This window comes from Callorhinus ursinus, unplaced genomic scaffold, assembly GCF_003265705.2.
Source record: "Callorhinus ursinus isolate GAN/ISIS: 27379988/994484 unplaced genomic scaffold, GSC_fseal_2.0 scaffold2, whole genome shotgun sequence".
Taxonomy (NCBI): Eukaryota; Metazoa; Chordata; class Mammalia; order Carnivora; family Otariidae; genus Callorhinus; species Callorhinus ursinus.
Genome location: NW_027397064.1, coordinates 42,759,880 through 42,783,472, shown reverse-complemented (window position 1 = coordinate 42,783,472; position 23,593 = coordinate 42,759,880). Strand labels below are relative to the sequence as shown.

The following is a 23,593-nucleotide window of genomic DNA, read 5'->3' as shown; positions in this document are numbered from 1 at the left end:
AGTGTTCCAAAGAAGGAAAAAATGATCAATAGTGTCAAAGCTATTGTAAGGTGAAAGTCAAATACTGACCACTGAATTTATTGGTCTGAATTAAATGACCACCTATCTGTGGAAACACTAATTATCTGTGTATTGTATCACCTTTTCCTGTCTTACATAGCTATCATTTTTTCCCTAGTCCTTTTCCACTCATTGTTCCATTTTATTTCATTTTTCTTCTTTTCTCAATCCTATCCTGTCACTTGCTATGGTTTTCAGCATTGATTTATTTTTGTGTTGATTACAGTTTGGCTTTTACATTTCTCCACATCTTTCCTGAGCTTTTTCAGCTCTCATTTCATCTCCCCTGTCTCAAAAAAAAAAAAAAAACAAAACTTCCCTGAGTTCTGATGTCTCTCCTGTGCATTCTTGTTTTTATAGAAGTGATTGCCTCATTAATTTTTTCATTGATAATAATATACCACTTTTGGTTACAATTTCATCTATTTTGTGGCAATATTTTTTTGATAAGCCATTTTCATCTGCCATAAGTTTTTCTAAAATATATTTGGACAGATGCTGTTCTAGTTCCTTTATGATCATTACTCATCTTTGAATTAGATAAGTTCTTTCTGGCCTGGCTATTTGCAGGAAGTATATGTGGGAAAGGGCCCAGTTCTGGGCTAGCAAAGATATGACTTATGCCACGGATTTGTATGCATGGATCCTTTCAGCTTTACTTTTCCCTAAGCCAACAGAGACTGGTACATAGTACCTCACAATGTAGATTCTGTTTCCTCCACAATGTAGAGTCCATCTCTTCCTTTTTACCTCACCAATAGATTACTTCTTCCAAACATACCTTGTCAGTATGATTCATTGCTAATCCTTGCCTTCCTTAAGTTTTGCAACTTTATGCTAAATAGACCCAGGAAAGAGCCTGCTGCCATCCTGCATACCCATTCCTATTGTTTCAGACAGAGAATTGTGTATTTCTTTTTTCTGCCCCTCAAAGTAGAGGCAACTCATTTAGGAAAACTGTGCTCTGCTAGCATTTCCTGTGGAGAGTAGCCATGGGATATCTCTCTGATCTCTGCTGGTAACTCACACATACTTATTGTGACTCAACATTATAGATGCCTCCTGCCTTTATTGAAAATGAGATTACATTTCTGTTTATCTTTTTTAATGCTTTTGCATTATTTCTGGTAATAGAGGGAAATGCCATCTTTACTCCATTTAAAATTAGGAAATTATATTCAGATTTAAAAATATTTTGTGTTGCACAAATATAATTACCAATTACCAGCACAATACTTGCAATGGCAAATATTTCCAAATTGGCAGTGTATTCAATTAATCTTACTCAGTTGCTTTACTTTTTAGAGATTTATTAAATGTTACAGTGAACTTGTATCCTTGATTTATTTTGGTGTAGAGAAGGCTACTTTATGCTCAGACTTATATTAACTGTCATTTAATGTGACATACCAGTAGACACATTTGTGGGCAATCATCCTCTCCTACATAAGCAGGTATTTATAGCAAGAAAGACTATAGACTTATGTTTTTCAATAAAGATTGCATAAATCTTATATAATTCAGTTGTTTTTTAATTTAAATTCAATTAGCCAACATATAGTACATCATTAATTTCAGATGTAGTGTTATACAGTTCATCAGTTGCGTATACCACCCAGTGCTCATCACATCACGTGCCCATCAATCAATTTTTTTGTTTCTTTATTTTTAGAATGGAATCCCAGCTTTGATAAGTCTTTTGAAATTAGACATAGAAAATGTGCTCATAAATGTAATGAACTGTATACGGGTGTTATGTATAAGAAATGAACAAAATCAAAGAGCAGTGAGAGACCATAAAGGCATCCAACATCTTATCACATTTCTGAGTTCTGATTCAGGTGAGTCTCAACTTCTGTATTATTCCTAAGTGATCAGATATATTAAGTGAAGCAATACAGGTTGGACTTGTCCTATATGAATACATGTCTGGATTTATCTTAGAATGGATCTACACATATATAATATAAACTAAATATCTGGAACACTCAAGTTCAAATGCTGGTTTATAAAAGGAAGTGACTCTCAAAGCCATAGTTTAAAATAAAAGTTTAAAATAAAATAAAAATAAATGGAAATACTGGCACAAATCATGAAAATAATGCAGTTAATATACCCAGGGACTTGAGTAGATAACTCCTTGTGTGAATAACACATATATTGATCTTTGGGAACTATTTTATAAGTTACCACAAAAACTTCAGATTTGCTGTTAGATATTGGACAGCAAAATTCTAGGTCATCAGGTCATTAGGCCAATTATCACACTCTGAAGTACATATCAGCACCAAGAACATCACGAGCTATGAGGTAGCTCTTGTCTGCACTACAAATGGTCTCTTAGGTTCTATAAGAATTATCTCATTTCAGTGAGCATACACATAACAGGGTAAGCTTCAAATCCATGGTTTTCCCCAAATTTGAGGGGATAAAAAATTGGGGGAAAGCTTGCCCATTTTTCTTCCTCCGCAGTTTATCATCTTTCTGTTCTAGGTTTTCAGGAATAAATATAGAAAAAATATGTTGGTTAACATGTAAGATAGGGTTATGGATAAGGGGGTTATTGCAGAGAGCTTTCTCTTACTTTAGACCTTCAAAATAATTATCATCTTCTAGGGACACCTGGGTGGCTCAGTCTTTAAGCGTCTGCCTTCGGCTCAGGTCATGATCCCAGGGTCCTGGGATTGAGCCCCGCATCGGGCTCCCTGCTCAGCGGGAAGCCTGCTTCTCCATCTGCCTGCCGCTCCCCCTGCTTGTCTCTCTCTCTCTCTCTCTCTCTGACAAATAAATAAAATCTTTTAAAAAATTATCATCTTCTAAGAGCCTCTCTGTATGGGGAAATCATTTGAAAGTCCTTTCCCTTAATCCCTTAATTACAAATTTCTAAGGTCATCTGCTCTAACTGTCCCTCCATCAATAACTATGCTCTACTTTTTTTTTTTTTTTAAGTAGGCTCCACGCCCACTGTGTAGCCCAGTGCAGGGCCGGAATTCACAACCCTGAGATCAAGACCTGAGCTGAGATCAAGAGTCAGACACTTAACACCTGAGACACCCAGGTGCCCCTACTTTATCATTTTTGAGAATGGCATTAGGGATAATGCATAGAATCCTCCAATCACCATGCACTATGTTATACAGCTGAAACTAATATAACATTGTCCACTATGCTTCAATTTAAAAAAATAGCATTAGAGGGGCACCTGGGTGGCTCAGTCAGTTAAGCATCTGCCTTCGCTCAGGTCATGATCCCAGGGTTCTGGGATCTAGCCCTGCATTGGGCTCCCTGTTGAGTGGGGAGCCTGCTTCTCCCTCTCCCTCTGCCTGCAGCTCCCCCTGCTTATGCTCTCTCTGTCAAATAAATAAATAAATAAAAACCTCAAAAAAAAGTTTAAAAAAATAGCATTAGAGAGAGCCAGTTTTTATGTTTATTTTAACCATATAATTTTTACTTGTTTATAATTGTTCTTTATTTTATTATTTGTGTTTTATCTCCTTAATTAAAATTTAAAGATGGGGCGGGGCATACCTGGGTGGCTTAGCTGGTTAAGTGTCCAACTCTTGATTTCAGTTCAGGCCCTAATCTTAGGGTTGTGAGATTGAGCCCTGAGTCTGGCTGCATGCCGGGTGTGGAGCTGCCTTAAGATTCTCTCCCTCTCCCTCTCCCTCTGCCCCTCCCCCCCCAAAAATGTAAAGACAGGGACTAGTTTTTCCCTATCCTTTTTCATCCTCCAAATCCTAGATGCTAGAACAAAGCACAAATTATAGAGGCCATTTGAACAAATAAACAGTAAATAAATTCATGAAAGAAAGCTATAGAAATAAATTGTTGAAATTGTTTCTTTTGGGTTCTTGCCTTATCTAAATAAAAGTAACTTATCCTATACTATAATCTATATTATCTCCTCATTCTGAGGAAGATAATTTTGGAAAAAAAAGTTAATTATTTTTACTCTTCATTTATAAATTATAAATGCTTCATTTATAATTTTAATGCTTTAACAAATAATTCTCTTGGCTGTTAGCTGGGTTGTTAAGTTGTAGGCATTCATAAAGGAATTTTATTAATTCCAATATCTTCTTAACCATCCCCAACCACTCTAAGATTTCATGCATTAAGGTAAAATGGCCCCAAAGCAGAGTCACAGCAGTTTCTTGAGACAAGGGATTTATTAACATCTTAGTTTTGACCCCTGTCTCCAGGAATTCCTCAACCTTTGTTGAGTTTGGTTTGGTTTAAGCCTTTGCTTCACTCATCTTTAGCTGCTTATTTCACACTCTTCCACTTATGTTTGTGACTGCCTGCATATTCTCATTCCTGTAATGCTTCAAATTTCATCTTTCTCATGGCACACAATTGTCCTGTTTTGGGTTATTGACAAAGGTCTGTATGAAATTGAAATATGTAACAGAAAGTGTACAAAATGCTTTTCAACTGCAAACTATCAGCAAAACTTAAGGAGCACTTCATCCTTCTTAGAATGATTATTGACACATTTCACAGCAGATGTGTTTTCTCTACACTCCCTGGGATGTTAGGTAATAGACAGTATATGCAATCATTACCTTCTGAAATCTGAAAACTTTGGAATTCTGTTCATAAGAGTTTTAGATAAAGACCATCTCCATTATGAAACTTCTTCTATCCAACTCTTAAAGTTGGGAGTTCCTCAGGCTCTGTTCTTGGTCTGCCTTTTTTTTTTTTTTTTTTTAAATACAGCACACTCTCCTGAGCAATCATATTTACTCTTCAGAACTTTGTTAACGGTTATAATCTATTCTTCCCAGTTCTCTATCCAAATCCCTGACTTCTCCTCTGAGCTTTAGAGCTAGTTTGGATTATTGAGGCACTAAGATAGCCCCTCTCCCTTTAGAATTTGGATCCAATTGATAAGTAGACACAGGAATCAAATAGAGATCAAAACTTCAGCCATATTTCTGGAAAGTTGCTTTGAGAAAACAGAAAAAAAAAATAGTACTAAAAGAACAAAATAACCCAAGCCATGCATTTGTGATGACTGATTCTCTAATTAAGAAATTATGTAATTCAGGGCACCGGGTGGCTCAGTGGTTAAGCATCTGCCTTCGGCTCAGGTCATGATCCCAGGGTCCTGGGATCGAGCCCCGCATCGGGCTCCCTGCTCAGCGGGAAGCCTGCTTCTCCTTCTCCCACTCCCCCTGCTTGTGTTCCCTCTCTTGCTGTCTCTCTGTCAAATAAATAAATAAAATCTTTTAAAAAAAAAAGAAATTATGTAATTCACTATTCCTTGTATGGGAGAAATGAGCAACATGTCTGAGTGTAGGAATTTCCACATTTTGGACTGATGCAGCAGTACGGGGTAAAAGAATGATCCGCCCACACTCTCTTAATTTCAGTAACCTTTTGGGTTTTGTTTTTGTTTTTAAGATTTTATTTATTTGTTTGAGACAGAGAGAGAGAGAAAGGGATGGGGAGGGGCAGAGGGAGAGGGAGAGGCAGACTCCCCGCTGAGCAGGGAGCCTGATGCGGAGCTTGATCCTAGGACTCTGATCTGAGATCAGGCCCTGAGCCGAAGGCAGATGCTTAACGACTGAACCACCCAGGCGCCCCAGCCTATTGGGTTTAACAACATTTCAAGTATTACTAGAGTGATGTATGTAAGATGCAAAGTTGATCATATTTTTACCCTCTTTTAAATCATTCACTGGCTCTTTGTCACCTAGGATAAAGCCCAAATTTCTGTCATAACCTATATGCCCTTCTAACCTTCTAATTCCAAATGGAAATGACCTTCCCATCATTTCCTATCATTCCCCCCCTTCTCTTATTTTACTCTGAAGTAGTATGGAACATATTGCTATTTCGTAGTTCTGGCCTTTGGCTTGTTCCGCAAGGTCAGGGACTTTGTCTTGTCGGTTCATCACTGTTTCCTAATGCCTAGAACAGTGCCTGGCATGTAGTAGCTCCTCAATAAAGTATTTGCTGAAAAAGCAAATGATTAAATGATGAAAATATCCATAACAAAAAGTTAATATATTTGATATAAGTGATATATATATACATACATATACATGTGTATATATATATAAATGGGTATGAACAAGAAGGCTTTAATAGAGATAACTAACCTGAATGACAGAAAGTAAGAAAATGCTAAAAAAAAAATATGGAAGTATATCAATTGTTGCTAAATCTTGAGGGAGTTCTCAGACTTACCCTTGCAACTTTTCTGTAAGTTTTAAAGAGAACAAGTACAACTGGTTAATAAGCATGTATGAAACTCTTTAGATTCACCAGTAACCAAAAATATGAAATAAAAGGAGACACAGTTTTTTGCCTACCAAATTAGCTAAATGTACATATTTATTCTTAATGATGACATCTATACTTAAAAAGGTAGGGCCACATTGAAACTCTCATACTCTGATTATGGAAGGGTAAGATGCAATTATCATTTTTGGAAAGTAATTTACTGTGATATATTAAATTATTCCAGTAATTCCCGGGACTCTACACTAAGGGAAAAAACAGGAAGGAAAAATACCTTTTGTGCCAAGATTTCTCCTAAATATTGTTTAAAACAGTGAAAAGTTGGAAATGACACGACACGTATTTTTTAAAAAGGTGGATGGATAAGGAAATGTAATACTCATCAGTGGAACGTTTAGGAGATACAGATGCTCACAAAGAATGGGAAAATGTTTTACTGGTAAATCCAGAGGCAGGGTGTTGTGCTTATAGTACAGCTATATTAAATATGCCTGTAACACTACTTCAACATATCTTTTCCTTTAAAAAGTGAATGAGAGTAAATCAAATATTTGTTGTTTGGGTGGTAAGAATCTGGATGGTTTTATTTCTATTTTTCTTATTTTCTAAATTTTCTATACACTCTATAAGTTTGATTTTATAATATGGGAATCTAGTGATAAGTTGCATTTTTATATTTTTAAAAGGCTTATTTAACTGTTTCTCGAATTCATTTGAAGATGTGTTGAAGGCTGTATCTTCTGCTACAATCGCTGAGGTGGCACGTGCCAATAGGGATGTTCAGGATGCTATTGCCATGGAAGGAGCCATTCCTCCTCTGGTGGCTCTTTTTAAAGGGAAACAACTGAGTGTCCAAGTGAAGGGTGCAATGGCTGTGGAATCACTGGCTAGTTACAACCCGTGTATACAGAGAGCATTTCTGGAAAAATCCTTAAGTAAATACCTTTTAAAACTCCTCAAGGTAGGAACTTTATGATAGCTTGTCATTTTTCTTAGACAAAGTATTCAATACTGAATTCAGTAAAGTGAAAATTAAAACCAATTCTTGAATAAACTTTTTTTTAAGATTTTATTTATTTATTTATTTATTTATTTATTTATTTATTTATTTATTTATTTATTTATTTTAGAGATAGAGCACCAGCGTGTTGGGGGGCGGGAATCTCAAGCAGACCATGCCTGGTGTGGAGCCCAACGCCGGGCTCGATCTGATGACCCTGAGATCACGATCTGAGCCAAAACCCAGTCAGACGCTTAACTGACTGAGCCATCCAGGTGCCCCTAGAATAAACTTTTTATAAAACATCCCTACAGTGTTCAATAAATGCTCATTGAAGGAATGGAATATTTTTTTAAATAGGCGTTTCAAACAGATGTTAAGGAACAAGGAGCTGTAGCCCTCTGGGCCTTGGCAGGACAAACCCTGAAACAACGGAAGTATATGGCAGAACAGATTGGATACAACTTTATAATAAACATGCTTTTGTCACCATCAGCTAAAATGCAGTATGTTGGTAAGTTATTTCCTATGCATAAATTTACACAATGTAGAGCAGCACATTGAAGTATCAGATATATTTCTTGCTTTTCTTGACCAGGAGGTGAAGCAGTCATAGCTCTAAGTAAGGACAGCAGGATGCATCAAAATCAAATATGTGAAGGGAATGGAATTGCACCGTTGATTCGCTTACTGAGGATTAGTAAAATAGCTGAAGTCACACTTCTGAGTGTCATCAGAGCGGTGGGGTCCATTTGTATTGGTTTGTAAATTTTTTCTCCATTCTTAAAATATCAGTAAGACACTTCCCTTCCTCTCTGTCCCCATTGATAAAGCCCTAAATCATACTTAATCTATAAAAGGCTTACCATTGTTTTAATTTCTCTAAGACCTTAATGAGTAAAAGTGGTGTAATTAGGAATTTTTTTTTTTTATCAGCTTTGCCCTTCAACTCTGGTTAAAAAGGATTAATGAGGACAATGAGCTTAGGCTGTTTTGAGTTAAAGGAATCTCATTGTTTTAAGTTTAAGAGAAAAATATTTCTTCTTTCCAATCTTAAGAACTCTTATGTTTTATATAGAGTTTCTAATGCTGGGGCACATTTTTCAATTCCAGTCTTTTTCCTTAATGATTCTTTCTTTATAAAGGGGCCGGGGCAGGGGTGTGGCTTAGTTGGTTGAGCGACTGCCTTCGGCTCAGGTCATGGTCCCAGAGTCCTGGGATCGAGTCCCGCATCGGGCTCCCTGCTCGGCGGGGAGTCTGCTTCTCCCTCTGCCTCTGCCCCTTCCCTAGCTCCTGCTTTCTCTCGCTCACTCTCTCTCTCTCAAATAAATAAATAAAATCTTTTTTAAAAAAATAAAAGTGGCCAGTAGGTCTAATTGTTCCTTTCACTGCAAAGGAACTAACATTTTGGGATGTCTGTCAAAACGTTGTAGAATTGTCAGTGATTGATCTACCAAAAATAAACATTTGAGTTCTTTGCTAAACTTCATGAATGTATGAAGCTGATTTTAGACTGTTTTTGTAGATAAGAAAAAAAATCTTTATTTGTAGTTGATTGTATTTCCTCAAAACATAGTCTAGCTGAATGAAGAATGTAGGAATTAGTTCCAAAAAGATTTTTTCTCCTTGCTTGAAAAAGCTACTTTACAGAAGTTCATTAAAGCTCCAGGGCAGTCAGTCAGACAAAATAATGTTTCTTCTTTTAGCCAGAGCCTATGGTATAGATTATAGAGGTTTCTAAAATTCTAATAGATGATAACATATATACAAAGATACTGTGTGTGTGTGTATGTGTGTGTGCATGAGTGTGAACACGCACGAATGTAATTTCTCCTCATTACTTCACTTCAAAGCTGTCTACAAACCTGTCTACATTTGCCATAGACAAGGGGATCTCCAGCAGAACTATGGAAGAAAACTCTTGATTTCAAATTCACTAGTGTAGACTGGTTATACATGCACACACACCTCCTTTTTTCTTCCTCATCATGTTCATATTTTCTTCTATGTTCTTGAACATATGCAACATATTTAAAATAGCTGTTTTAACATCTCTGTAATGATTTCCAACATCTATACCATTTCTGGGTCTCTTTCTATTGGCAGATTTTTTTTCCTGATTATGAATCATATTTTCCTACTTCTTTGCATGCCTACAAATTTTAAATGTGGGTTTTTAAGGACCTATTGAAATAGCTTACATACAATAAAATATTTTATTTTTATAGATTTTATTTATTTCTGAGAGAGAGCAAGCGCGTGCGCAAGCATGAGGGCATGGGGGGAGAGGCAGAGGGAGAAGCAGACTCCCTGCTGAGCAGGGAACCCCACGTGGAACTTAATCCCAGGACCCAGAGATCATGACCTGAGCTGAAGGCAGACGCTTAGCCAGCTGAGCCACCCAGGCGCCCCATAATAAAATATTTAAATAAAATATACAATATAATAAAAAACAAAAATACATTAAACCATACAATTTGATGAGTTTTAACATATGCATTCAGCTGTGACAGCATCACAACAGTCAAATAAATGAATATAACCATCACCCTGAATGATTTCATTGTGTGGCTTTGTAATCCCTCCCTCTTTGCACTTCCATCTCCAGAGAACCACTGATGGTTTCTATCATTATAGATTAGTTTGTATTTTCTAGAATTTTATGTAAGTGAATTATACAGATACACTTTTTTTCTTGCCCCTTTCACTTGACATATCTATTTTGATTTTTATGCATATTATTGTATCAATAGTTCACTTTTTTAATGCTGAGTAGTATTCCATTGTATAGTATGATGGATAATTCTATGTCTTATGTTATATATGGTTATTACCTACTAACTACCTAAATACATACATATCCTGTTGGTTGTTTTTCTGGAAAACCCTGGCTCATACATATGGATATACTATTTGTTTATCCATGCACCCACTGGTGGACATTTAGATTGTTTCCAGTTTCTTGCTATTATATCTAAAACTGCTATGAACATTTGTGTGTAAGTCTTTGTACAGACACAAACGTTTTCATTTAGTTATCCTAAAACTTATTTAGGGTAAATACCTAAAAGTAGGATTGCTGGATCATATAGTAGTATATGTTTAACTTTTAGAGAAACTGCCAGACTTTTTCCAAGTTGTGTTATTACTTTGCATTCCTACTAGCAGTGTATGAGAGTTCCAGCAGCTTCACATCCTTGCCAACATTTAGTATGATGACTTTAGCCATTATAGTGGGTATGTAGTAAATCTTATTAATAATGCAGAACATCTTTTCATGTGCTTATTTGCCATTTGTATATCCTCTTTGGTAAAGCGTCTCTTCAGATATTTTGCCCATTTTTTAAATTGTATTGTCTTACTGAATTGTAAGCATTCTTTATATATTCTAGATACAAATCATTTGTTAGATGTATGTTTTGCATATTCCCAGTCTATGGTGTGTTCCTCCATTTATGTAACAGGGCCTTTTGAAGAGCAAAAGTTTTTAATTTTGATGAAGTCCAATTTATTGATATTTTAAATATTTTAGTTCATAGGTTTTGTGTTCTCTTTAAGAAACCTGCCAAACTCAAGATCATCAAGGTTTTCTGTTTCCTCTGTATTTAGATGTATGATCCATTTTGAGTTAATTTTTGTATATGGCCCAGATTTTTTTTTTTTTTTTGCATATGGCTATCCAATTGCTTCAGCCCCATTTATTTAAAAGATGATCTTTTCCTCCATTGAATTTTTGTGAGTCTATTTCTGGACTTTTCATTCTGTTCCATTTACCCACTTGTCTATCTTTATGCTATACTGTCTTAATTATTGGAAGTTCACTTGAAAGCAGGAAGTATAAGTCCTTCAACCTTGCTATTCTTTTTCAAAGTTGTTTTGGCTTATTCTAGGTCCTTTGTATTTCCATATAATTTAAAAAATTAATCTGTCAATTTCTGAAAAGGATCTATTATTTTGATTGGAATTGCATGAAGTCTATAAATAAATTTGTGGAGAACAGACATCTCAATAATAATTTCTTCCAATCCATAAACACGGTATGTCTCCTTGGTTATGTCTTCTTTAATATCTCTCAGCGATGATTCCTAGTTTCCAATACACAATTCTTGTATATATTTTATCTTAGGTATTTTGTATTTTAAAATTATGCATAATAGGTTTTATTTTTTTTAAAGATTTTATTTATTCGAGAGAGAGAGAATGAGAGATAGAGAGCACGAGAGGGAAGAGTGGTCAGAGGGAGAAGCAGACTCCACGCTGAGCAGGGAGCCCGAGGTGGGACTCGATCCCGGGACTCCAGGATCATGACCTGAGCCGAAGGCAGTCGCTTAACCAACTGAGCCACCCAGGCGCCCACATAATAGGTTTTAAATGAATGCTGGACATTGTGAGTTGTAAACTGATAGATGCTGGATTTTACTGTTTTCCTTTAAAGGGAGTTGGGCTCTGTTCTGGTGTGCAGTTATCTTACTTAGGATCAGTTTGCTCCTTTTGTAGCTAGCTTTCAAGCTTTGTTAGGACAAGTCTGGAGTAGCCTTTACTCTGGATCTAACTTAACTCCACTATTAAGATGATATTGTTCCAAGGACTTAATTCCTTATATAGTTCCTTGAATTATGAGGTATCTAAACTCTGGCCACAGAACACAAACTATTCCTAGCTCTGTGTGAGTTCTGAGAATTGTTCAGCCTACTGCTTGTAGTGGTTCTTTTCCCAACTTAATGAAGTTTCATCTCATTATTAACATGTGCAGATTCAAAGATTTGAGGGTATTCTTCTTATCACACTACCATCATCATTATCATAATCATTATTATTAAAAGTATTCATTTTGGGGGGACCCACCTCGAGCACATTTACTCTTGGAAATCTCCTTTCTTACTCCTTTTCCACTTACTATGAAGTGAGCAATCCCTTTTCTGTGCTTCAGGTGTATTTTTCTATACCCCTGTTAAAGCACTCATTGCATGTACTGAAATCATGTATTTAAATAGTTGCTTCCCCTATAGAATATAAACACCTTGAAGGCAGATTCTAATTCCTCTTTTCCATTTTTTTTTTTTTTTTTTTTTTTTTTGGAGCCCAATGCCCGGCTCGAACTTGTGACCCCGAGATCAAGACCTGAGCTGAGATCAAGAGTCAGATACTTAACTGATTGAACCACTTAGGTACCCCCTAATTCCTCTTTTTAACTCTACTTCCTACCTCAGTTCCTGATGAATTAGGCATTCCAAGACCCATCAGCTAAATCAACAATATTGATGTAATCAATGTCTGTGTACGCCACTGGGTGGCCAGCGCGGGGTTAGGGGACAAGGAAACAAACTTGTTCTTTGCTCCTTCCATTTCCTCCAGTTCCTTCAAACTTCCCCAGATGATAAGTGACTTCTCTCCATTGTTCAGAGACAGGTCTGATCTTGTATTTATATTTAAGTATATAAACCTGCTGTGTATATTGTGATTTTTGTTGGCAAAAGAACAGAATTAAAATTATTTGTATATCCACTACAAGGAGATGACAAGTTTTTAAGCTGAGATTAGGCCTCTAATTTCAAGTATTATGTTCTAAAAGGAGACAGTAAGATTATCTTTTTAGTATGTGTATTTAAGGAATCTAGAAATTTTAACCAGATGATTTAGTCATTTTTATAAAAATCATTTTTTATGGAATACAATAGCAACTATAAGCTTAAGTACCTTGCAAATAATAAATCTTCAATAAATGATAGCTATTATATTATTACTCTTTGATAGTCTAGCATTTCTCATTTCTTGGTTTTGTGCCTCGTAGAAAACATCCACACTTCTAATAGTAATTTTTCCATGTTTATTCATTTTGCTTTTTAAAAAAATTAATTCAGGTATAATAGTGTTGATATAGCATTTCCTTTTTTAATTTAAATTCAATTAACTAACATATAATGTATTGTTTCAGGGGTACAGGCCTGTGATTCATCAGTCTTATATAATACCCAGTGCTCATTACAACACATACCCTCCCCAATGTCCATCACCCAGTTACCCCATCCCCACCCCCAGCAATCCTCAGATTGTTTCCTAAGATTAAAAGTCTCTATGGTTTGTACCCCTCTCTGGTTTTGTCTTTTCATTTTTTCCTCTCTTCACCTATGATCCTCTGTCTTGTTTCTTAAATTCCACATATCAGTGAGATTATATGATAATTGTCTTTCCCTGATTGACTTATTTCACTTAGCATAATACCCTCTAGTTCTGGGCGCCTGGGTGGCTCAGTTGGTTAAACCACTGCCTTCGGCTCAGGTCATGATCCTGGAGTCCTGGGATCGAGTCCCACATCGGGCTCCCTACTCAGCAGGGAGTCTGCTTCTCCCTCTGACCCTCTTCCCTCTCGTGCTCTCTATCTCTCATTCGCTCTCTCTCAAATAAATAAATACAATCTTTAAAAAAAGTGTTTAAAAAATATACCCTCTAGTTCCATCCACATCATTGCAAATGGCAAGATTTCATTTTCTGATGGCTGCGTGATATTCCAGTGTGTGTATGTGTTTGTGTTTGTGTGTGTGTGTGTGTGTGTGTGTGTGTGTGTGTGTATACACCACATCTTCTTTATCCATGCATCTGTCGATGGACACCTGGGCTCTTTCCATTGTTCGGATATTGTGGGCATTGCTGCTACAAACATTGGGGTGCAGGTGCCCCTTCAGATCACTACATTTGTATTTTTGGGGTAAATACCCAGTAACATATAGCATTTCCTTTTGTGATTTATTAACCATATTATGCTAGGACACTTAATCAACCCAACATATCAAACTGTGTTTGACTTTACCATTTCCAAGATGGAAAGAAATATTCTTATTGATATGTATATTCTTATAGGTGTCGCCCATACAAGTAATCCTATCAGTCAACAATTCATTGTAGAGGAAAATGCCTTTCCAGTACTTATTCACCTACTAAGAAATCACCCTTCTCCTAACATTAAGGTATGTAAAAGCTTTTAAGGTTTTGTTTTTCTTCTGATATAGGAAAAATTAACAGAAATATGACTTTTTGAGAATAATTTGTATCTTCATGTAAATTCACAAGTATAATAAAAAAATTTAACATTTTAAACAAAATCTTAGATGTTTTAAATTAAAAAATTGCTGTAAAAATAGTAAATTTTACTAAAATGTTAAATTTTCAAATAATTAAGTCTTGTGTCTTTACTCATCAAATAAGTTTTATTCCTCAGACATTTGATTACTCACAGAATTTCTTCCCTTCTTCAGATATTGGTTGCTAAAACTGGGTGGGTATAATGAAGATGTGTGATTTATGTAGCAAAATTTCTCAAATATAAATAATTCCTATCAATATTACACCATCAAAAGTTTTACCTTCTACCAAGCAGTCTTTGTTGGCCAGCAACAATAGTTTTCTCAATATGAGTAACTTATGAGTTGTTTAAGAGTCATTCACTCTTCTATTTACTTCTAGTAAACTGCCTTTAATAAAATGATGTTCGTGTCTATTCAAATCCTCTACCAAAGCTTTGGAAATTTAGGACATCTAGAGTTAGCCAGGCAGGAAATTATAACACCAAAAAATATATTTTCTCTTCAAAATTTGGTATGAGTTCTGTTGGAAATGAGAAAACAGAAATATGTAAGTAAATACAGCATTATTTCTTTTAAGGAATGTATTATCAGAAAAGATGTTATAAGTTATGTGGCTTTTCTGGCTAAGAAAGAGATTATTCTATTATAGGAGTTGATTAGGGAAACCAAAGGAAGGGGCATATGCTCGCAATTTTTTGGCTTGAATTATATGTAAAAACTACACTGACTTTCAAAGTACAAATAAATTTCATATGACTATGGAAAATGCCACATAAAAATACATTTTTATTTTCAAACATGCAATTCAAGGCAAAACAGTTTACTTCAATTGAGTCCATCCATATTTCAGTATATATTTTCAATGAGTTCTTCAACTTGTTAAGAACAGAACATAAACACATTTCAATGCTTTTCCTCAAATACGATTCTATAGTAAACATATTTTTGCAATAATAATCATGCTTTTCAAATTCATAACATTTTTCATAGAAATGTATAATGTAATACTTAAAGAATGTATCAAGTCCCAACAATAAACAAGGTTCATTTACATCCTCCTAAAAGGCTTTCAGAGTGTGCATCAAATGACTCCCGAAAGAGAGTATTTCTCAGTACTACTCCCCAGTGCTCTGCTTAATTCATAAGCATTCCACTGAAGGCTTACAACTCAATGGTCAGTAGCTAACAAGCAGTTCAAAACAGCCTTTTATCCCATGCCAAGAAATCAAAATTTTTTTAGATGTGGAAGGGATACAACTATGCACTTAGGATAATAGCTCCTCACATTTCTGGCTGGCTCTGGCCGCCTCCCCGATGCCCTCCACTGGAGCTGTATGGTTGTGCACACGGAGGAAGGATATTTTCCCAGCTGTTAAAAATTATAAGGGACATATAACTGGAGACAATGTCTCCAGACATTATAAATGCCGCTCTCTAAATATTAGAGAACTGGAATCAATGAATTATATATTATCTTTGAATTAGTATATCCCATATGAATGTTTGTATAATGAAATATGTCATGATAAACCATGAGTAAAAAATACTTTCTGAAAATCACATATTTAGGTTGAAGTGGCATTTTCCTTGGCATGCATTGTCCTAAGGAATGATCTGTTACAGAATGAATTACAAGAAAATGAAGGATTTAAGTATGCCGATATCCTTTATCTTCTTCACTCACCAGATAAGGTATTATCTTTATAAAGTGTTAGAGCTCATGTAGAAAGGATTTTAGACCACACTGTCAAATTATAAGTGTTTCACAGCAGTACTTAAATATATTACATAAGAAATGTAAAATCTCTTTGGTAGGTCATTAGTTTGTAATGATGAAATAATACTGTTCCATATTTTTCATAGCTGTCATATTCTTTGAAATGTAGCAGTTTTAATGCTCGAAGAACCAATAAATCTGTTCTGTTCTGGATGTGTTGAAACTTTTTCCTAATTTTATGACCTTTCAACTCTCAGTCGTCCATTTCTTACCCAGTATTCCAGAGTGTTGCTTCTCAAACTGTGCGATGAAGGAAAGCTCTTCCCCAGCAATGTTATGGGGAGGTTACGGTGACTAACATAACATAATAAAATTAAACTAAATTAAAAACAAATTACATCAAAAACTAATGATGTACTATATGTTGGCTAACTGACCATAATAATAAAAAATAAACAACATAAAAACAAAAACAAAAACTTTAAATTTTGAAATAATTTAAGATTTTCCAAAATTTTGCAAAAATAGCATGGAGTGTTCTAGCATATCCTTTATCCAGCTTTCCTGGATATCAAAAAGGAAATTAACATCGATACCATACAATTAACTAATCTGCAAGTTTTATCTAAGTTTTGCCAATTTTCTCACCAATGTCCTTTTTCTCTACCGGAATCCAATCCAGGATCTCCTATTACATCTAGTTGTTATGTCCCTTTAGTTTCCTTCAATATGTGAAACACCATTCTTTGTCTTTCATGATTTTCATGTCTTCCATGATTTTGACATTTTTGATGAGTCCATGCCAGTTACTTCATAGAATGTCCATCAATTGAATTGTCTGATGTTTTCTCATGATTAAATTGAGGTGGTGCATTTTGGCAAGAATACCACAGAAATGATGTGTCTTCTTTACTCACCTGCTCAGTGCATTATTTCAGGAGGTACATACTGCTGTTACATCTTATAACTGGCAGTGCTTTGATTACTTGGTTAACGTACTGTCATATTTCTCCACTGTAAAGTCACTGTACTTTCCTTTTTTAATTAACAAGTTTCTTGAGGTGAGACACTTTGAGCCCATGCAAATAATTCTGTTTTGCATGCACTTTTGCTCACCAATTTAGCATCCACGGATGCAACAATGATTACATGGTATTTGCCTAATGGCAATTTTTAAACAAATTCTTTCTTCTTTCTTTTTTTAAAATCAAGTTTTTATTTAAATTCCACTTAGTTCATACAGTGTAATATTAGTTTCAGGTGTACAATTTAGTGATTCAACACTTACATATGACGCCTGGTGCTCATCACAAGTGCCTTCCTTAATCCCCATCACCCATTGAACCCAGCCTCCCATTCCCTGCAGTCTGGTAACCACATTTGTTCCCTATAGTTAAGAGTCTATGTCTTGCTTTTCTTCTCTTCCCCCACCCTGTTTGTTTGTTTTGTTTCTTAAATTCCACATATGAGTGAAATCATATGATATTTATCTTTCTATGACTTATTTCACTTAGCATAACACACTCTAGCTCCATCCACGGCATTACAAATGGCAAGATTTCATTCTTTTTGATGGCTGAGTAATATTCCATTGTAAATATATACCATATCTTCTTTATCCATTCATCAGTCAATGGACAATTGGGCTCTTTCCATAATTTGGCTATTGTTGATAATGCTGCTATAAACATCTTCTTCTTTGTATATTAATTGGTAATTAACTATAAGGAAGAGCTATTCCTTTTATTTATTTTTTAAGATTTTATTTATTTATTTGTCAGAGAGAGAGAATGCACAGGCAGGGGGAGCGGCAAGCAGAGACAGAAGCAGGCTCCTTGCCGAGCCAGGAGCCCAATGCGGGGCTCAATCCCAGGACCCTGGGATCATGACCTGAGCCGAAGGCCGAGGCTTAACCAACTGAGCCACCCAGGAGTCCCAAAACTGTTCCTTTTAAATGCTAATTCCCAGTTTCTGTAATCCTGTTGCCAACCATTTTGTGGACTGGTCCATGGGCCACACTTTGAATAGCACTAACCCCAGAGAAATTTGAGAACTTTTGTTGTCTGCAGTGCATCAGCAATCAGGGAAGAAAACTGCCAACTATCTCCGTCAGTTCTGTTCTGGGGGATTTGGAAGGAAGAAAGGAGGGCTAAAAGGGGAGAAATGAACTCACTGCATAATTTTTTTTTAAATTTAGAATTGTACTCTACTGTAGTATATGAAAAAATGGAGATGTGCTGCTGTAATAATATGAGGAATATAGGGTGAGGAGACTGAATTTGGGTCTAACTCCCTAAGCCACCTTTCTTCTCTCTCTCTGTTCATTCCACATTTTATTCTCAGGGACATCCTTCTTTTTCTTCTACTAATTTTTCCCCTAATCATTATCCTTTTCTTCCCAGCCTATTTCCACCTACTTCACTTACTGCACCCTATTTCTTTGTGTATTCCTAATACCTTTCTTCTTGCTTTATGATCAGGTGACTACTTGTGTGTACATAATTTTTATTATGGAACATTTCAAACATATATAGAATAAAGGAGTAGCATAATGAACTTAAATATTTCAGTGACCCAGCTTCCATAATTATCAATTCATGGCCAGTCTTATTTCATCTATATACCCACTTGCTCTTCCTATATTATTATTATTTTTTAAAGATTTATTTGAGAGATAGAGAGAGATAGAAAGTGGGCACATGCATGAGAGGTGGAGAGGGGCATAGGGAGAGAGAAGCTCAAGCAGACTCCCCGCTGAGCATGGAGTCCCTGTGGGGCTAGATCTCACAACACTGAGATCATGACCTAAGCCAAAACCAAGAGTCAGAGGCCCAACCGACTGAGCCACCTAGGAGCCCCTCATCCTATATTACTTTTGAAGCAAATCTCAGGCATCATATAATTTTATTGGTAAATATTTTAGTATGTACATATAGCACTTTTATATAATGATTAACAGGGGCAGAAGAAAACTCACAAGATTAATGGTTCTTTCTGTACTATACTGTTCAAACAAAATATTAAAAGTAAGATTAGTGATAAAATTCTTTTTGGTCTTTCTGGAAGATCTACCATATTTGTTCATCTTTGGCAAATGAACTGACTCTAAGGAAGAACTGGCTTTTGCTCTGTTTGTGAAATCCCAGAATGTTAAAATGTGACTTTTAAATCATTTTTCTTTTTATTTCCCCTTAGGATATAGTACAGAATTTTACAAATGAGCTTATTTTAAGAGATGATAGAGATCATCCCACAATGCATAAAATATAATATATAGCATGCTATACAAGGGAAGTTTTGACTTATCAAGTCTACTTTGAAGTGTTGAAATGAAAATAAAAATAAAAATATGTTAAAACAAAAAAGTTGAGGGTTAATGAAATTATGGAATTTCCTGTTACTATTTAGATATTTATTTGCATAATCATTAACCTAACATTCCCTCTGAAAATTAAAATTACTTCTCTTTTCTTCTCCCTGATATCACAACCTACTTCTCTATTTTATCTGTTCAATAACATTCTAGGTTAACTCTATTACCTATTTTCCCCAATAATGTCAAATTTTACTCCCAGAGATAAGAATGCAATATATTTAGATGGGCAAGAACTCAAAATCTATTACGTTGAGTAACATAACAGATGAACTAAGTTAAAGATAATGCATGTTTCTCCTATTTATAGGATATTTGTTTAAGGGCAGGCTATGCATTAACCCTTTTTGCCTTCAATAATCGCCTTCAACAATACTTAATTTTGGAAAGTGGAATAATGACCATATCAATCTTTGAGCCTTTTCTTGAATCAACAATTGAAACTGAGAAGGCAATGGCAGCATTTCAGGTACAAAATTGGAAGTTAAAACTTCAATAAGTATGTCTTTTTAGTCAAAACTTAAAAACGAGAAAAAATTTTTATCTGGAAGAGTGTTTACCAATTTGTAAAATTCAGTATTTTTCACACCAGCCCTTTCTACCTCAAAAAAACCCCCATTATTTATGAGGATATCTTCATTTATATATAATTTTACAAGTTACAAGGCACTTTTTGCCTCTATACTTTATTTGATGCTTATAACAACCCTGTCAGGTTGATGGGCAGATAGTACCATTTTCATCATCCCCATATTATAGGCAGAGAAACAAGGCAGTATACAAGACAAGTTTTCTAACTGCAGATTTTTAGCTGATCACACTGATTCTATCTGGGTGCTTCTTTTTCTATCCAATGACCTTTAGGAGAACTATTTTCTATGAACCCATACTTCAAGGATGTAAAAGCTACAAATATTGTAGGAAGAATACAGTGGCCTGCCATGTTCACCACAGTGATCAGATAGTGACAACTACTCTGATTCAAACCCCTGCCACTTGGTTTTCTTCTACTGGTTCATACCAAATTATTCCCTTTGCCTTCCTGAGAAATACCAAAAAACAAAAGCTTAATTAGAGAAGCAGAGTAGAAAACATTCAATGATTCCATGCTTTTTTTTTTTCAGATTATTATCTTAGCGAAAGTCATTATAGATGTGGACCATATTACTTTGTCTGCAAGAGGTGTTACTATTTTAGTTGATAGTCTGTATTCAGTTCATTCCACTACTATTGTCTTGACAGGTAAGAAATAACTGGAAGGTGGTTACATAAAACTACATCTGCATATAACTATTTTCAAAAAAGTTTTGTAATCTGAACAATAATAAAATAAGCTTGATACTATGTTACATGGTTTGAAGAATGAACGGGTTTAAGTCTACATGGGACAGTGTGAGGCTACTCTGTACCCCAGATAGAAGCCGGGTAACTCTGAACATGGCCTTTTTGATTTCCTAGTTACTTTTTCAACCCCCTAATTATTTTTTCGAGAATATAAAATGAGACTCCAACTCTGAGTTACTAACCAGAAAATCTACACACTGATTTATAACAGTAATGGCAGACTTATACTGTTATACCTCTGTCTGGTTTTCTTTTGATCAACTTCACATTTTGCTAACATTTAAGAGTTCCTTATGTTGCTATGCAATATAGCAAAGCAAAATAGTCCAATAGAGTTCTTGGCACCTTAATGCTAATAGTGTAACTATATCTACTTTAGAGCTAATTTTCAAGATGAATAATAAGGTAACTGACTTGATATATCACTCTCAACACAAAATGAAACAGTATCAGAATGACAACCACATGAAGTGCCTACTACCAAAAAATAAATAAGGTCTTTGTTTTTTAACTGAAATGCATCACTGAAGGTAGGAAAGGAAATTACACTTGCTGCTACAGAATTGTATTTTTGCTTGGCATGGAAGGAAAATTCATGCAAATGAAAACTTTCTGATGAAAACTAGCTAGGAAAGAAACACGTTTAAATTATTAAATACATTCTTATTTAAATAGCATTCTTAATTCAAGTCATAGTAATTCTGCGACTCTGAAAAACAGTCGTAGTGGGTTTAAATTTTACTCCACAAACTCTTGTGTGCAAGAAATACTATATTATACTAGCTTTCAAATATTAATTTTCTCAGGTTGGTTGGAATTGAATCTCAAAAATTTCTGGGCTTTCTTAGTCCATATGCATTCAGTCATACGCATCTCCAGAGTCATGTGCATGTCTGGGGTATCTCAAGCAAAGCAAGATATTTGGGCCTCAGATATAATGTAAAATAAGTGTGCCAAATGTCTAAGTTGACAAGGTTCCCAGAAGAGGCTCCAAAGGCACGGAAGTTTTACAAAGACTAGGATTTCTGTTGCCAAGTGTCCAGTTTTCCTATGTGCACCACATAACCATTCTCCACACACAGCTCCTGTTCCTACTATCTCCTTCTTAATCTTAGATCCTCTGCCTGCCTCCATTGTTCCCCATTTCTTACTCCTCCTCTTTAAAGACACCTCTCTCCCTTTCACCTAAAATAATGCCTTCTATAAACATAAGCTTTTAAAATTATATGCCTGAAAAAAAGGTTATTTTTAGACATTTTTTGCTTTAAGCCATACAATCCATCCCTCCCCATCCTGAAACAATAAATACAAAGACCTTGGTTTATAAAGAAGGCCAGAAAAAAAAAAATACAAGAAAAAAACCCCAATGAATACCTCAATAAAGTATCCATCCACATTTATATGGGTGGATACATTTATATTTTAAAATGTGTTGCACTTATTCCAACCAACAACAATATTGTGAAAGAATATCATATGAAAGCTCTAAAAATAAAACACATATTCGAATGAAATTGTTTTAAACTGATAATTGCATATATATTTAATTACTGAATTACTTTATTATTTTCCATCTCCAAACATTTCTTTTTATGGCACAAACGTCAAAAACTTTAAGTAATACATTGTTTGGGTTTAAAATACCATTAAGCTCTTAACTCAAAGCAATCTGAACTGCAAAAAGGACATACTAAATTTCTTTTATGGTAGTTCAATCATTATGTTCACAGTCATTAAAAAAACACTAAAGCTCAAAACAAAATATATTCTGAAGCCACAGGGAAGAAAAATTCTGATTTCCAAAATTCCCTACCCTTAAATAACTTTTACTGTTTGTGACAGAAAACCAAATCACAATTTTGGGGAAAGAATTCTACAATTAATATATACATGCTTTTTCTCAGCTCTTCTTCATTAACAGAGATGTCTTGTGACTCAACCCTTTTTAATAATATGTGCAAATGAACAAAAGTACAGTATATAAGTTACATCAATTAAGTAACACAAACTTTTTTCTTGTTTAATTTACAGGGAATTTAATAGCTAGCCTGGCTCATTCTAGAGCTGGTATCCCGGAAGCATTTACCACGTTAGGGACAATCCAACGGCTCTGCTATCATTTGTATTCTGGAAACGAAGAGGTAAAACCAAAAGTAATTCTATAATTGAATATTCTAAAAATGTAATTGCCTCTCACTTTTGTGGGCTACTTTCTCTACAGGTTAACTATGTTATATAATAGTTCATGTTACTGACTCAAAATTAGATGATTTTTCTAGTATTACATCTGCCATCCATAATTTTGGTTCCCACAAAATGTGCACATTTGTTTTAACTTCAGTACTTAAGATTCAATATACAAATCAGTACATTGATGATATAGAAATTTATAATTAATTTATAAAATGTCTCACAAAAACTGGTTACTAACTTAGTAACTAACCAGTTTTTGTGATCGAAGTCATTTCTAGGATTATTTGGAATGCATGAAAGTGGAATCCATTGGACAGTTTTATCTGCCAAGCAGGATCAGGGGTGACAGTATGAAGAAGGCCAGGGTAGTGGTTTGCCTCTGAGTTTTCCCCTCCCCCTCCCCCAGGTGTAAGGCAGTGTTTCTCCAACTGCAGGGGACGCAGGAATCACCTGGAGGGCTTGTTCCGCCATAGATTGCTGGGCTCCATTCTCAGCATTTCTTATTGAATACATTTGGTTTAGGCCCTAAAATGGGTGTTTCTAGCCAGTTCCTAGAAGCTGAAGCTGCTGGTATC

General features: G+C 35.3%; 1 protein-coding gene across 1 annotated transcript in view; it reads left to right on the top strand.

Annotated features, from left to right (window-relative positions):
- Window positions 1-23,593, top strand: part of ANKAR (ankyrin and armadillo repeat containing) — a 75,828-nt gene that overhangs the window by 47,142 nt on the left and 5,093 nt on the right. The window contains exons 13-21 of the mRNA XM_025848728.2: window positions 1,733-1,901; window positions 7,029-7,270; window positions 7,670-7,823; window positions 7,908-8,069; window positions 14,168-14,274; window positions 15,961-16,083; window positions 19,792-19,950; window positions 20,606-20,723; window positions 22,857-22,966. Of these exons, the coding sequence (XP_025704513.1) occupies window positions 1,733-1,901; window positions 7,029-7,270; window positions 7,670-7,823; window positions 7,908-8,069; window positions 14,168-14,274; window positions 15,961-16,083; window positions 19,792-19,950; window positions 20,606-20,723; window positions 22,857-22,966 (1,344 nt within the window). The remainder of the gene's footprint in view (window positions 1-1,732; window positions 1,902-7,028; window positions 7,271-7,669; window positions 7,824-7,907; window positions 8,070-14,167; window positions 14,275-15,960; window positions 16,084-19,791; window positions 19,951-20,605; window positions 20,724-22,856; window positions 22,967-23,593) is intronic.